Source organism: Apteryx rowi, unplaced genomic scaffold (genome assembly GCF_003343035.1).
Source record: "Apteryx rowi isolate R43461 unplaced genomic scaffold, aptRow1 scaffold_90, whole genome shotgun sequence".
Taxonomy (NCBI): Eukaryota; Metazoa; Chordata; class Aves; order Apterygiformes; family Apterygidae; genus Apteryx; species Apteryx rowi.
In genome coordinates this window covers 791,526-808,180 of record NW_020451205.1, presented here as the reverse complement: position 1 = coordinate 808,180, position 16,655 = coordinate 791,526, and the positions used below count along the sequence as shown (strand labels likewise).

The window sequence follows — 16,655 nt, the reverse complement described above, 5'->3', positions numbered from 1 at the left end:
AATACCACTAAAACTAGATATTTAATTGGAATGAAAAATAACCCCAAGTACTAGCATCTTAACACATGGTGGGAAAAAAGTTCATTTTATTTAAGAAGTAGCATCCAACAACCTCTCCTGATAATGTTCATAAAAGCGCAAGAGAAAAGCCTCATCTATACAATGAAAAGAACAGCTAGGAGCGACTGTCTAATTGTGACCGACAGCAACGGGAAATGAAAGAGGCTTTGTTAATTCCAAACGCCTCATAAATTTTTTTTCTTACACATGCAAGGCCTTAAAACTTCACTCATAAAGTGCTCTCAGACTCTAAGCCAGCTTGTCGTCTATCTCAGATTTTTTCCAGATTTTACACAAAAAAAGCAGTATGTGCAAATAAAACTTTATATATGTACACATAAACTGTAGATATATACCAAATATATAACTTATGTATTTATACAAATGTGCAGCAACATTATACAGACCCTTAACACCCATCTCATTAGTTGAACCTTTACTAGAGCATTCTGCAATAATATTTTACATATATCCTTCCTATATGAAAATTTCCATTGTCAGGATCACCAACTACCAGCTAAAATGATATGATAAAAAACATCACAGAAGGGAGACTAAATAGATTTACGTTGCTGTAGTTCTAAATTATGCTAATACTTAAATTTCAATTCAAGTTTGTGCATTTGATGACCTCTATCTGTTTTTGGAATAAATGTATGTAATAACCTTAGAGCAACTTATAACCCATTACATGGTTCTATAGCTGATGGAGTTTTTCTTGCTAATATAGAGTAAATGCCACAGTTTGTCTGTTAGGCAGTAAAACTCAGAATTTTTTTTCACTTCATTGCAATGTAATAATCTTGGGTAATAGGGCCCTTAATGGGAGAGATTCCTGCGACTTAAAGCTTCTTCCTTATTAAGCTTAATTGAATTAATTATTCACATACTAATGATTTAACAGCCACTTTGTATAAAATAAAAGCAAGAGACCCTCTTGAATACTTATCCAATACTTCAGATCTAATAAAGGAACTTAGGTAGAAAGATACCTTTGTTTTCTTTCAGATAGGGGAGGTACTTAAAATCCAGCTACATTCCCTCCTGCTGCAGATGGAGGTGTTCTGAAATAATACCATTCCAAATCCTACAGCAAAATGCATCTTTAATCTACAAGTCCTTAATTGAAAAAGATATTTATGACAACCAGTGATGTCCTCTTTATTCCAAAAATTGCATCTTTCCTAAAATTGGCTCATTTTCTGAATGTGCTTACACAGGAAAAGTGGAACAGTGCGATTCTGAGAATGGCACAGATTTGTATCTATAAAACTGCTATCCCAAGGTGCATATGAAGGCTGGCATTTTATAATTCTTCATAATAATGCCTGGCACTTATGTAGTGGTTTGGGGGATCAAAGCGCTTTACAAACTAATTAATTAATCTTCACAGCACCCCTGTGAGAAGGCAGGTTTTACTATTCCAATTTAATATATGGAACTGAGGCAGAGGAGTTGCATGATTTGTTTCATGTCACAAAGGGAGTCCGGGGCTTTGGCTTGTAGATCATTAGAAATAACAGCAGTAGTTGTTCTGCGGTGAATTCCTCGGGACCTTCAATAGACCTGTTTGCATGAGTAAGGAAAACAAATCTGGCCCGTATAAATGTACAAGGAGAGCCAATACCTTGTTTAGTTAACCTTAAAACTAGAATTAACTCACTTAAGGAAGGTGCTGGGATTCAAGAAACTCAAACTCCTTTCCTTATATGCTGGATCTAATTCACTGTGCAAAACAAGAGCGGGCATCTGACTTGCCTTGCACTAGTTTTTCAGATAAGAAGACTGGGATGGTAACGCTGCCTCTCCACTCGAACTCTGGGATGCTGCGGGAACTGTTAGCTCCTATGATGCTTTGTACCCACAATTCTACATAAATGTGCAGCTTTCTTAGGGAATTCAAAGTTTTAGTCTTCACAGCAGATGCATAACTTCACTTTGAGCCTGAGGTTATACTTTTACACTTGCAATTATTTCTGCCTGTTTTCAAAAGTTTCCTGCTTTAAACACCCATACGCAAGATTTAATGGTTCTTATGAATGCATATGTATATCCTAACAGCCTCTACAATTTGGACACAAAAATCCAATTTACCTCAAGGTTTCTCATGCAAACCAAAATAAAACCGTGCCAGACTGTGAATTAACTTCAGCAAGTGCTGGCAACTGAGAGATCAGTAATTGCACCTATGAGCACAAGCTTTAGCACAAGAAGTTACCACATGTATTTCCCAGTTAGCATAATGGAAATGCTTGTTCACAGTACCGAGATTCTCAGGTTCAAACAATTCTCACTCAAACACAGTACTTTTCACATACTCTTTGCAATGCTTCGTACGCCCTCACCGCCATAGCAAAAACTTCAGGGTCATGGGTTTATGCAAGATACAAAGAATGGCAAGTAGTGATATCCAAAGTTAAGAAAACCGGTATGTGTAACTGAGGGCAATATAAGTTCTTTAGACAGCTACTGTACCTTTTATTTCCTGTACATTCTCTGCATTCCAGAAAACATCTCCAACCTAAATTTTTGTATCATTGTATGATCTTTGATTACACTGATATTTTTGACGTTCCACTGGGCCAGAATCACTAGGACAGTGACAGTAAAAGGATCCAATGTCAGAAATGGTTAACACGATTTTCAAATAGGCTTTTAACATGTAAACAATGAGCAGGAATTTCAGAGTATTCATTTTGTAAGTGTAACTATACAGAGTAAATGCAGTGATTTTGGGCTCTCAAATTCCCGTTATGCATTTACTGGTGATGTGGTGTCACTGAAATGGCACTTTCAACATCCTTATGATGTTTATAAAATTTTACAAAGGGCAACACTACTTCAAGATGTTATTTAAGAGGCAACCAGGGCTCCAGCTGATATACTAGAGTGACAATGCAGTGTCTCACAGTAGGGGGTTTTATGTCACTACAGGGTACCTCATTAGAAGATTTATTTCCTTTCTTTTCTCCGAGCCTAGAGAAGACTCCAGCCAGAACGGAGGGCTGCACAGCTCAGGGATGCAGCAGCACGGTGTAACCAGGAGAGCAGACCCACCACACCGCTACCATGCTCAGGAACACAGCCTGCAAAACAACCTCCTTTCCCCAGATTGGAAGTTTGGGTATTATGGGGATATTTGAAGGGGGTATACAGTCCAAAGGCATAATTTTAATTCCAGCTAGTACCAAAGATTATGGGGTACTGGATTTCTAACTGAAAATTAGAAATTTATTATTAGATTATGTTTATATTTTAATCAAAAAGATCCATACTATCAGGAAAAAACAGTTGTAAAAAGCAGCAAAATAAGATCGGACAATTTATTGAAGAATGTCTGGCATGAACAATTCACCTCAATTTGTATGTTCCTCTGAAAACTAAAGGCATTTAGAAATGGATTCCATTTTTATACTGTCCATCAGATTTTGTAGATAATAAGCTGTATATGAGAAGCTAAATTGCTGAACAAGTCCGTTAATAGAATGAAAATGCCTAAGGCTATTTCAATAGAGCATAATGTAGGAGAACCTATTTTATTTGCAACAGTGTGAATTTCCAGACAGCCAAAAGCGCAAGTGAGCAGGCAGTAGAAGGCACAGCTGGGGCGATACAAAATCCAAGCATCTAGGACTATTTTGAACTCACATGACTCAATGCTCTTAGCAAGAAATAAAGAGAGGACAAAGCAAGATGCTTATACACATAATTCTCCAATTTAATAGCAGCTATAAAAATCCGATAAAGCTTGACTACGTTATATTTGTCAGATAGGAATTATTGTTGGTTGGCTTGGAAACTTGTGGTTGCCAACTTATTTAATAAGTCTTTACAAATAAAACTGTTGTGCTTTCAAATGGAATAAGCCTTTCATTTCTGACAAAACTACTCTGCTCTACTTCTTTTTGTCTTCCTTTCGGCTAAAAAGGATGGAAGTGTCACCATCTTCTGGGTATATTGCATTTTTCAGGAAAAATAAAACAAACTTCAGTTGCAAAAGGCATATCTCGTCTGCTGAGGGAACAGAAGTATAACATACTCTTTGTGTACAATTATGAGAGTCCTCAACGACCAACCCGTAGTCCCAGAGTTCATTTGTGAGGACTGTTCACAGTCCTCAGATGTATGCAAAAGCAGAAGTCTCTAAAATAGCCAAAATATTAATGGTGCAAAACCATGAGAAAGATCTTTGTCTTCAGCTCCTTCTTCAACCATGTTTAATCTTAGTGTACTATACCTCACTTCCACCTTATTCTCACGTATAAAACCCAAATACTCTCTTCCAGCAGAGAAGAGTGCCATTAAGACCACCCTAGGAAGCAGACACCTAAGAAGTGGCAGTTACAAAGTGGCAAACAACAGCAGGGTCTTACTGGTCCCACTCCTCAAATCTTCCATTCAAACCATGAAAATGTGTAAAAATTCAACTAGTTCCTCAGGCTGCAAAATCAGGGAAGCAATTGTTGCCCTTAACTGCAGAGAATGAGTCAAAATACGGCACGATTTTCTGTCATTGCAAATGCATTTTAAGACAAATTTAGTGTCAAAAGTCAAGGGAAAAATACATACATCTATGAAACAACAAACCTTATCTACCATACCAGCTATTTCTGTTATTTGTATTATATAAATCTGATATTTTAATGTATGGAAATTTAGCTAAAGCCTTATCTTTTCATGACTTATGTTCTGGTTGAATATCTTGTTTAAGCTTTGCTCAACCTACTGCAAACTGTTTGTTAGCTTTCCTAGATTTGAATCTCGGCTCTCAAAGTCTACCGGACTACTCTATACATCCTGCCAAAGTCACTAACATCCTACTGAAAATCGTCTTACCTACCAATAGACAATCACTTTCACTGTGACAACTCTTAATTTAAGCCTGTATATTGCAATTTCCTTTCATTTTGCTCATTTAAGTGTATCATCTATTGAATGTCCTGGTCTTGACATGTCCGGCAGCAAAGAATAATTTTCTTGCAGATGCAAAATGAAATAAAACATTTTTTAAATAGGAAAAGAAGTTCAATCATATTTGCAAATACCATACTGTAACATGAAAAGGAAAAACAAAATCTCTTTCCTTTATTTTCTCAAAGCATAAATGGCTGGCAAGTATCCCTCAGAAATAAAAGTCCCACTAAAACTAAAAGTAACCAGTATGTCACGTTCTGTGTAAGCAATTGGTCAAAATTCAGTTACGCCCTTAACTACTGTCCTGTAGCAGTGAATAGGACAGGCTTTGAGGACATAATAACTACAGTATAGATGTCTACATTCGTTACTAGCCATTTTTGTCTCTCTCTTCTCCTTCAGTGACAGGATAAGCCAGGTGCTTACAAAACTGCCTCCCAGTCCTTCCTGAAATTTACCTTAACAATGTTAAATCTAACGGAATCTGACGGGCACCTGTTCACATACCGCGTTTGGGTTCTACCAGGAAAAACAACAATGAACAATGTCAAAGGATCGTCATTCACTATATCCAAAACAGCAATTCAACTGTAGGAATTTAAAAGAATGGGGGACAACTACATTCACACATTTTAAATTAGGACCATTTGGGTAATATAAAACCAATTGCAGTTCCATGCATTTACTTATGGCAATCCAGGTCAGTGAACTTGAATTCACAGAAGCATATGCGTGTATATACCTATATATATGTGTGTGTGTGTATATATATATAAACACACACACACGTACACGCATGCATACGTATGTATGGAGAGACAAGAGAATAGGAATGCAAGACTGATATTTAAAGGAATCTCAGTTTAGTAGTATGCATAACAAAATGAGAAGTAAATTAATGCAGCAGTAACAAAAGTGATTTTCTAAACAGTAGTGATTTACAATTTCTTAAAAGATATGTGAAAATTAGTATTAAGCAGATATTAAATATATCACCATTACAGGCACTTTAATCACATTAACTGTGAATTAATTTAGATGAAATAGCTATGTAAGGGATATAAAACTGTAACCTTAACATTAGAATTATAACAAAGCAGAATATGGCTAATACTGTAATTCTATGGTGTTACTCCTGTATAAGTTTGCTAACAGGACCCATCCACCAGTGCTTGAAAGACATATTTTAGCCAGGAAGGCCTTTCCGAGGAGGAAGGATCATCTGCATTTTATTAGGAAAATTTGCCCATGGATCATTAATAAGCAGGGCCTACAAGAAGGATTTTCTGAGGATAATGATCCAACTACAAGAGAACTATTTCGATACTGAAGTTTATCTCTTGCTGTTGGCAGTCCCCTCTGCAGTCCTTTTTAGGCTTGGACTACATCCCAAAGGCACAGGGAGATGGAAGTCTTGGGGACTGGGAGAGAAAGAAAAAGGGATTACATGTATTCCTCGCTTTAAGTTATAACAGTACAGCTTTTGTAACACTTTCTTACCCTAACAGTTTAACACTATGTTTTATACAGCTATAATACAAACACACACGTACACAGCAGTCAAGATTTCTCTCAAACTTACTTTTCCAAATAATTGAGACCAAAGAAAAAATTGTTCATCCAGATCCACTACCTATTGTGCCTTTGAATGTTTTCATTTTTCTTCTAACCTGAAGATGTCACAAAAGCTACAGAAAAAAACCTTAAAAACCCTTAACAACTTTGTTCTTCAAGTAAAAAAAAAAGTTATGTTTCCTCCAAAACTCAGGAAAACTCTGTGTGTGTGTGTGTGTGTACAGAAATATCTACCTATATAATGTATATATATACACACACATATATATAGATATATACATATGCAAATTTATGAGAAGCAGCAAGCCATGTGAAGATCTATCTTCCGTGTCCGTTCCTTAAGTGTATCTTTTTAAAAGCAGCACATAACCTCAGGGACCATCCCCACAGGTTGTAATACAACAAAAGGTACAATGACCGAAATAAAGATATTTATTATTAAATTGACAACACTAAGAACCCGTTTCATGACGGAGGAATAATCACTGTTTTATTACTAGAGCTGATAGCTTTAACCTGACAGATTTCCCAGGATTAGAAGCTACTTGCTCACTCTTGCCCTAGAAGACAAAGTGGACTCTATGAATATCGTACGGATAAAACCTGGACCCTTTCTTGCCGTTAGGTTCCTGTTCTGGTCGCGTGGAGGCAAGACCAGACCATGCTGCCTCCCTGGGAAACCCCTCAGCGCTCTCCCCCAAGGACGCAACTGCAGCAGCGCCAACCACAGTCGCAGCCCCCTCGTCTTTGCAATAGGTAGGGGAAGATACGGGGTGACAGACATCTTGCTACAGCCCTCAGTCTACGATTCGCACCAATGCGACGAAGGAACGAAGACAGGATCCATGTCCTTCATTCATCTTTTAACAGCTCACAGGGTGAACAGAGCACTCAAAATGTGCCAAGCAGAATCTTAAAAGGGATGTAAGAATCAATAATCACAAATATATCGATAATCAGAAATACTAGATTGCTAGATATACGAGGATGCTACTTCCCCATTCAAAACTCTTGAACCAGAAAAAAATGCTTCTAACACACCTTTACTTTGGGCTGTGCATCATTTCTACAATTGGAATAATATTCTAGATACATTTTGGATGCCATATTATGATTGTAGTTTTCTAAAGATTTACTTTGAGAAAGAAAGAAAAACTCAAAGTATTAGTAACATTCCATCTAATTACATTAAATAGAGCATCAAGTTAAAAACCATACATGATTTTTCTTTGTCACATCATAAAAGATACTAAAACTGATTTACTATATGCTCAATAAAAATGAGGACTAGCTCCACCCAAGACAAGGAAGCTATGCTAACACCAACTGAGGCAGCTAAGACGACTAAGTCCATTTTCAAAACGGTCCAGTTGTCCTGCTGCCATCTAGACAGCAGGCAGCTGGAGCCTGCCTCTAGCCTCGTGGTCTGGTGTCTTCCAGTCGCAAGAAGAAGGGATTTTCCATTTAAGGGCTGGAAGCCTCTACTGTCCTGGGAAAGGCACCTCCTGGCATAAGCGAGTGGCTAAACTTTATCACCCCAGACACTTTCAGGTCAGCACATGACAATTAAGTAAAACACCAAAAGTGTTAAGCCTGAGTCATACTAAAATATATGAAGATGAGTTAGGTTTGTTCAGGTGTCTCATTGACCTAAGCAGTTCATAGTAAGGATGAGATTTCCAGAAACACTTCACGTATAATATCAAGGTGTGCATGCAATAAGAAACTAAAGGCATCCAACATTTTCAAGACTACTAATTAGTAACAGGTTATCATAATTAGATGTGAGCTTCACAGTGCATGTTTGTTCCATGACTAAATAAATAAGCACATGCCACACTCCTTCAGAGTAGAAGGCAACCAAGTTAAATTGCATGCTCCTTCACTTGATATAAGCACACAGTAGAAAAATCCCACTGAAAATGGAAAATATATATGTTTTAAGAAATAGCATTCCCTAAAATTATTATTGTATATTTTCCTCAATATGAAAATATCAGATGTTCTAAATTAGAATAGTTATACAGTACTTTTTCTTCCATTGTTTTCTTAACCCAGCTGATGTTTTCTATTTTGTTACCTACTCACACCATATTAACTTGTCTTTTGCAGGAATGCAATTAAATCACCTTTCACAGGAATTTTCATCTATGAAGGCTGCCAAACAGACATTTCCCCCTACTTTTCAAGCCTTCTCAAGGGTGAGGTTCTTCCGTTGATTTGTCCAGTCAATAAAAACATGTACATTGCCACCTCTCTACCTGTGGTCATACACAATGACAATATTAAGCTGCAAAAACATTTCAGGTCAAATCTCTTGTTAACGAAAAATCGGAAAACTATTTTTTTTTTTTTAATCAGTGTAACCTACAAACCAATCTGAAGTTCAATGAAAAATTATTTACAAAAAAAGCACTTGAATAAACCATCAATTCAGCTGTCATAGAGGTTTTCCTTTTTGCCTCCCCCTCTAATCCTCACTAAATATTTATTTCAATTCCTTTAAGGAAGCAGTTCTAAAAATGACTTTTAATCTAGATTGTGTATTTTTAAAAGTATTTATAGTCTTATCTGTTTTTAAAACAAATAGCTTTGCACTAGAAATGGCAATTTATCTCCAAAATCTATTAAAAAAAAAACCCTTTATCTGCTCTTAAAATACTTAAGTTGAAATTGTTTCCGGCATATCATCAGTTAGAATGAACAGCAATAAAAGGAAAAGAAGAAAAGAAAGGAAAAGAAGAAAAAAGCAAAGAATAAGTTTTAATTGAAGCCATGATTGAAAGACTGAAAATAGACTACAGAAGAGTTAGAAATGTTTCATACTGACCTGAGTCCATAAAGGACTGTCCCATCTGGATGCAAACGGATCATTCTGTTCTTCACAGTGACACCATGTACAAATGACTTCTTGTCATTCAGAAAATAGGTATCAGGAACCCATAGCTGATCTGCTACTCTATTGTCCAGAGTAAGATTTAGAGGTATTACATTATACGACAGCCTCTTATCTCTCCATGCTTGCTGAAAGTACATTGTCAAGGTATAGTCCTGTGATTATAAAAACAAAAAAATTGTTTGCATTGAAACAGACAGTATACATATGCAAAAAGTGCAAAAAACATACTTATTCATTGTGACTGTTCTTAAAGGCAAACATTTCAGTTTAGAACTTCCATAAGTAGGGGTTTGGGGTTTTTTTCCCCCCCAGTATGTGTATCCTAAACTTGTGTATACTCAATAACAGAAATTAGAATACAAACCAGACGGGGTATCGATATTTTGTGAATGGCTCAGTTGTTCTTGCTTCAGTATTTAAAAAACTAGGACAGATACATATAGGTGCTTAACAGTTTGCAATTTCTATAATACTGTGTAAGCTTGTGAGTTCTAGGAAACAGGAAAATTTGGAAATCAGTGTTATTGCATGGTCTCCACTGTATTCAGTAGTGTTTTATATGGCAGGCAACAGCTCTGGATCAGGCCTTATATCTTTAGAACTGCAGCTACCCATTTAAACACTTTTCTAAATGAAAATCTCTGAAGAGTCTGTTAACTTTCCCCTGGGCACTGAAATCAGTGGGAAGTCCCCTAGGTTTCTGTGCTACAGAGTCTTAGTCTTATGCTTAATTTTACGGATGAAGTAACTCTGGTTACTTCAGTGGGACACTTCAGAGTGCACAATTAAGCATTTGAGTAGAAATTTGCATTATTAGGAGACTACAGGCTTTCTGTGTGTTGATGCAGGCCATTAATGAATAGTACTTTGGAGATGTTTTGATCTTTGGGTGCTTTACTAGACAATATACTTAAATTATTATTAAGATCTGTTAAAAAGAGGTAGAATATTCATTATATATTAGCCTATACTAAACCTTTAACCAACTCCACAAATAATACACAGCACAGTTGCACATCTGATCACAATTGGTCAAGGGCTATAAAACAATAGTGAAGAAATACTTAAAGAAAAACTAATCTAAAACTACTATTTTGTTTTGCTATATTTTTGTTTTGTTTTTACAAAATCATAAACAAGGCTCAGTGTTTCGGTTGAGAATTCATATTTAACATGATCTTCATTCATTAGTGATAACCAAACTTAAAAAAAATTTGCTGTCAGAGACAGTCAATAAAAGCTGCTTTGATTATGAACAGCTTCAGGATTCAGCTGTTATTACATGCACAAAAGTATGTTATTACAGCATAAAAGTCTACATCTATGCATCAGTCTAAGACGCTTGGAAACATGAAATCCCACTTGTGACCAAATAACTGGCTATGGTGACTATGTCTCACAAACTATTATCTAGCATTAGATACAGAGAAAAGCATGCAATATATGAACATTTTATTTCATAAACTGCAATAGTGGTTTTCATTAGTCACTTTGTATTTCTTCATTCCTTTAGAATACTGTAAAGAAGGAAAGAAACCACTATCGAAAATGTATGCTTTTATTACAGCTGGCAAAGAAACATGATAATTTTCCAACTGAAACACTTCAAAGGTGTCTGCAACAACTGTATTTTGTGAGCAATTTCATTTTTTAAAAAATTTAAATTCTTGGCACATGAACTCTATACAGAACAGTCAAAAATAATTTCTCAGAAAACACAAAAGTAAAATTCTTTCCTAGTTACAGTTTTGCTGCCTACATTTTCAAAACACCCCTGCAAAAACTTACTGCAATTTAAAAAGAAAAAAATCACATTTCTAAACATCCTCTCTTCACAGGACAGCAAAGCACTTGACAAACACTAAATCTCACAAAAGCTACATGAAAAAGTTACCTCAAAAGTTACACAAAGAGGTAAGATTCATCATAGCTAACTTCAAGCCCTGGAGATACATCTCTGCCTCCACTGATTTTACAGAGCCTAGGGCAATCAGTCCTAACCTATGCACGCCTACAAGCTAAGCAGAGTGTATTCAGGCCAAAGTCAAAGGCAAATTGAAAAGGAAATCAAAATCAGTTACTTCACTTTTATTGCCAAAGTCTGAGTTACTAGACAACCATGTTTTTCCTTTATTACAGAAACTGTACATAAATTAGTGCAGTGTAATTATTCACCTGAACATGTAAATGGTCCACCCTTAAAAACATGCATTAGGGAGCCCCTCTGAAAACCAGACAGGAATGGCTGTTTACTCCATCAGAGTCCTCTAGGCAATGACACAGCACCTGGACACGAGAGGACTCTGCCTCTTCTGCAGATCATTGTGCTCCGAGACGAACCAGTATAACCTGTTTTTCTACAGAGATGTGTGTTTTCCTCTGTGGAAACACTCTCAGTTTTTATGCATCTTTCCCCAGAAAAGCCCACATGCATGAGCTTCAAAATGCTTCTTCATTTTTTTCATTAAAGCTGGGAGAAGCACGTTCCAGTTGAGGACAATAATGGCATTTCCCCCTTTGCAACACAAACAGAACGGTGATGCTGTCCCTTCAGTCTTCATATTTGCTGCAGTTAAAGGTTAATAAACTTTGCCTGCTAAGACCTTGGTCCTAACATTGTGGTTGCTGATGGAAGCACATATGCCTGATCTGTACTCGGCTTTGCTAGGATGCCACAAATATTAACAGAAATGCACGGCTGCAAGTTGGCAAATACAAAACAAATTTTTCAATTATTTTACTGCCAAATATATTTTCCTGTTAAGTATTTTAAGCTGACCAGTTAATGTTCTGAATATATTTTTTTCCCCCAGAACCAGGATTAGATTCTGTTCTCAAGAGCATCCCACCTACCAATGAAGAAAGCCCCATACTACATATCTTACTCTTGTGCTTCATCACTGTACTGCAGTATTTACTTCATAATCAGGTACTCAGTCGCATATTGCCAGTAAGAAAATGTATTAGTCTTCATTATAATAACATATTACAGCATAAACTAGATGAGCCATAGCAATTGCTCCACTATTGTCCTTGGGATATTGGATTTCATTCCTAAAGTATAATCTGAATGTATTAATATACAGAATATATATAGAACACACTTCCCTCTTTATACCTCAGTAAAAGGGGGGGGAAGAGGAGGAAAAAAACCAAATATGCATGGTTCAGTGCCTAAAAAATGAATTACATAAATTTGGAGCTCTGGTACAGCTGAAGGGAAAGCCAAGTCACAGTGCTGGAGTTGAGAGTCAAATACGCTGTGTTCCAGGAACAGGCCTGCTGTTCCAGCTAAAACCATTTGTCATCAAACGGCCCTAGTTTTCAGATGTGACTGCAGTTTTGGATGGTCAAAATAGCACATTTTAAAAGAATAGTTTTTAGAAAGACCTCACCACCCTTGGAAATTGTTCTTTTTAAAAAAAAAAAGATGTTCCAAGCTACATATCTCAAAGCGTAAGTTATTAGTTAAAAATGAAGGAAAACTTATTACTCAAGCTGCAATTTATTCCTCAATAAGGAGGTAGACATCTGTTTTCAAACTCCCACATGAAACAGGAGTTCAGAAAGACACCACACAGTTACAAATGTCACTGACGTAATCCCAAGGCACTTTACACTTCGCAACTGAGAACACGCTTACCTAGAAGCAATACTGCAAAGAATAAAAGTCTGTTAATCTTGCATTAAATATGGGAATTTCCCTCTATTCTAAGGACAGTCATCAAAACAAACACGCCAATACCTTATCTCTTTAGCGAGACAGGCACACGGAAGGCTGTGAAGAAATGGAGGAACTGAAGTGGCTAGTAAGGGCTGATGCCGCTTGGAAAGATGGAGCTACCAGCCTGCTGAATTCCCAGGGTGAGATGGTTAGATGCCTAGTATAAATACGGAGATGAAACAGAAGCCAGTTCATTTGAAGAGCCTGGCACAAGGCAGTAATTACATTGGGCTGAATGAAACATGCAACCAAACCTTGTGCTCACCGTGCCTGTGTATACCATTACCCAGGCAGAAATTACGGATGCACAGACTATTCACAAGACACGCATACAAAGAAACACTTTACAAATGTAAATAAAGGGACACATTTATCAGTTACTCTGAAGTCTTGAAACACGTGGTACGGAGTTTTCCTAGTACGGACAAAGGTATTAGGGAGTAAAACCCAGCATTTTTAGACTCCAGGAGAGCGGAGAAGCATGTGGTTCTATTTAAATATAGAAATACTTCTTTTTTTCTTTTTGTAAACACACAAATAGTAAAATTTTGTACAGCTTTCATTATTCCACTGTTTACAGACATTTACATTTAGTAAAAGTTTTGATTCTATACAGATGCAAAAATTTAGGCAACAGAATATGTACTCCCATTCCATCCTGGTCAAAAAAAAAAAGATTTCTCCTCTTTTCCTCGCCAGTAAAAGTTCAACATCTAATTTTTCTCCTCTTTATTCCACAAGATGAACAGAAGAGCAGCAAAGTTAATTATAATGTAAATTTTCTTATATGAATGAAAATTCAATGATCAGTTGTATTATTATTAGCATATTTATGATTAACTTTTACCCCGAGTTCATGTGTTACCTTTGCACAGTGGTTGTCTGGAAAAACTTTTAGCTGCTGCAAATGTATACATACTGGGAGATTTACACTTTAGATAAATAGATCTGTTACCACCAGCCAAGTTAGCAGTTAACGACTATCAAAATTCAGTGATCCAAAAGACGACACTGAGTTGGAAAAAGCAGTCTAAAACCTGACACTCATACCTGTATTCTCTCATCTCATTAACGCTCTCCACTAAAACTTTTCTTAAACCAAAACAGAATTACATGCTTTGCATCTATTTTTAGCTAAAAAATTAGAACACAGGCCTTAGCTAGACCCATTCATGGGCCAATAACTGTGAACTGTATACTGCTGGCCCGCTTTCTACAGCTGAAAAAGACCTAGGGCAGAAAGTGAAATAAACTTCACAAATGTTCACAATGACAGTGCAAGTCTAATGCAAAAGAGGGAGCCAGATGTAATTTCTTTCAAAGCATGAGGATATTCTAATTTGAGCATAACAACATTTAAAATGTAGCCCTTTTTCTTCTACATTAAACAAAACAGGACTGATTCACAGTATCACTTAAAAACATATGCTAGCTCTTGTATATAGCACAGCTGCTCAAACACTTTGGAAATACTAAAATCAAGACATTTAAGAGAAGAAAAATAAATAAGTATAAGGAACTTTTTGTATATTATAAATGCAACATACAGCAGCGGGAGTTGAATAACCTATTTATTTCTACTCATTAGTAACAAACGGAAAATTCTTTTCTGCTTTGACTTAAGCCCACTCTCATAGCTTTCCTATTTCCTTTCTTATCCCTAACATGTAAAAACATGCTTTACTACACTTCCCAGTACAGATGTTTTAACCTGAAGATTTTGCCAGAATGCTATATTTATGTGTATACTTAAAAACATGTCTATCAATGACATACTTAAGTGCCACTTATGTAAATATATTAGAAATATATACACACACACTGCAAAATATATTTTAATATATTAAAAGTTATATAGCTAAGAAAAGAATCAATTATAATTCTACTCCCACCTCAGACTCAAATGAAATTACCAATGAAGAGTGCAGTTCCTGCACTCGGAAGCACACAGCATGTTTCACTACTCAAATCGCGCAGAAAACAACCCAAAACAAAGCACTTCAAGCTACAGAAGCTTCAATGGATTTATTTCAAAAGTTATGTCTTTTCTTGAGTGCTGGTTACTGGAAATCCTTTCAATCCTCATTTCCTTTAAAACCAACCATTAGAATATGTTTCATTCAAAACTACCTATCTCATGCTGACATTAAGAAAATTAACATGAAAAGTGTGCTCTATTAACACTGGAGAGACCACAAAATGACTTACATAAAAACAGAAGGAGCTACTTTGTTGAAAGAATGGCTTTTTAAGAATAGGTGATACCAAGGAAATGTCAAAACAAATTCTGGTATATGCCTTTTCAAAAAAGTAGTTTTCACATTCTATAGATCTTTACTTCAAAAATAAACCACAATGAATGTTCAGCCAACATCAAGAACCTTGCACAGAGTTCAAGCTGAACTCTTATGGTCTATCTCAAGTCGGCTTCAAGTCCACAAAAAAATTCTAGTAATTGTGTCTCATAAAATTTAGCTGATAAGATGGGAATTGTATGATCTGAAGTCTATGATTTTTCTAAAAAGAGAGAGATTCCAACATATAAGCCCATCATTTATTCTGCAATAACCGTTCTAGAATTATTTACCAGAAATTCTCATCTCACAACTAATCAAACATGGTCTGTTTATCTTCTGCAATACAGTCCTTGGAAAACACAATATTTTCTGAATCAAGCAACAGACTTGCATGCTGAAAGCCAAACAACTGTCAGCAGAGCTTGATTCCTAGACATAAAAGTTCTTACTACTGATAATATGATATCTGTAGCGAGAGGCTGCTTAGCATCTCAGTGACAAGACCATGAATTTGTGTCTCTTTAGCACTGCCACTATTCAGCATTTACATTGTTTCTACGTAATGATTTATATAATGATACTGCATAACAGTGCAATATATTTCATGCATTGCAATGAAATAAAGCAGTTACGGCTTCTGCATTTCCTGTCATGTCAATTAGTTTAGCAAGAGACTGTGACACTTGATTTTCATCTCTGACAAATCACCCAGACTGAACCATGATACTGCACTTTTACTGAGCTAGCAATCTGCATGTCATTGCAGTCAAAAAGCATATGCAGCATGTCTTTTAGCTCTCTGATTTGTTGTCTCTTGATAATATGAGGAAAAATGATTAATGTGAATTTGGAGTGAAAACTGCAAAATAATATACTATGAGCTCAAGAGAGCCACGTATCTTGATACCTTCAGACTTTTCTGTCCGTTGGAAGGAGCTACTCCTCTTTTAAAAAGTTCTGCAGGATCCTCAGATGAGCAATGCAAATGCAAAGTAAGACAAATAAATCTAAACTATGTTTACTCTAGACAAAGATTATGGAAACAGTATCTTTGTCTCAAACAGAAAATTATGTGTTAATATGATTCAGTAGCCTCTTCAAAGTATTCTAAATTGTTTTAAGCCATAGGAAGTACCCAAATAGTTTATTTACATTGGATTTCAATTTTTTAAGTCACGTACCACAA

General features: G+C 36.2%; 1 protein-coding gene across 4 annotated transcripts in view; it reads right to left on the bottom strand.

The window, feature by feature from the left end:
- Positions 1-16,655, bottom strand: part of GABRB2 (gamma-aminobutyric acid type A receptor beta2 subunit) — a 174,369-nt gene that overhangs the window by 101,558 nt on the left and 56,156 nt on the right. For 3 of the 4 annotated variants that reach the window (XM_026091354.1, XM_026091356.1, XM_026091357.1), the window contains exon 6: positions 9,380-9,600. In XM_026091354.1, coding sequence (XP_025947139.1) covers positions 9,380-9,600 — 221 coding nt within the window. Of the gene's footprint in view, positions 1-9,379; positions 9,601-13,083; positions 13,093-16,655 lie in introns of those variants that run through there. The other variant, XM_026091358.1, reaches the window with a different exon arrangement.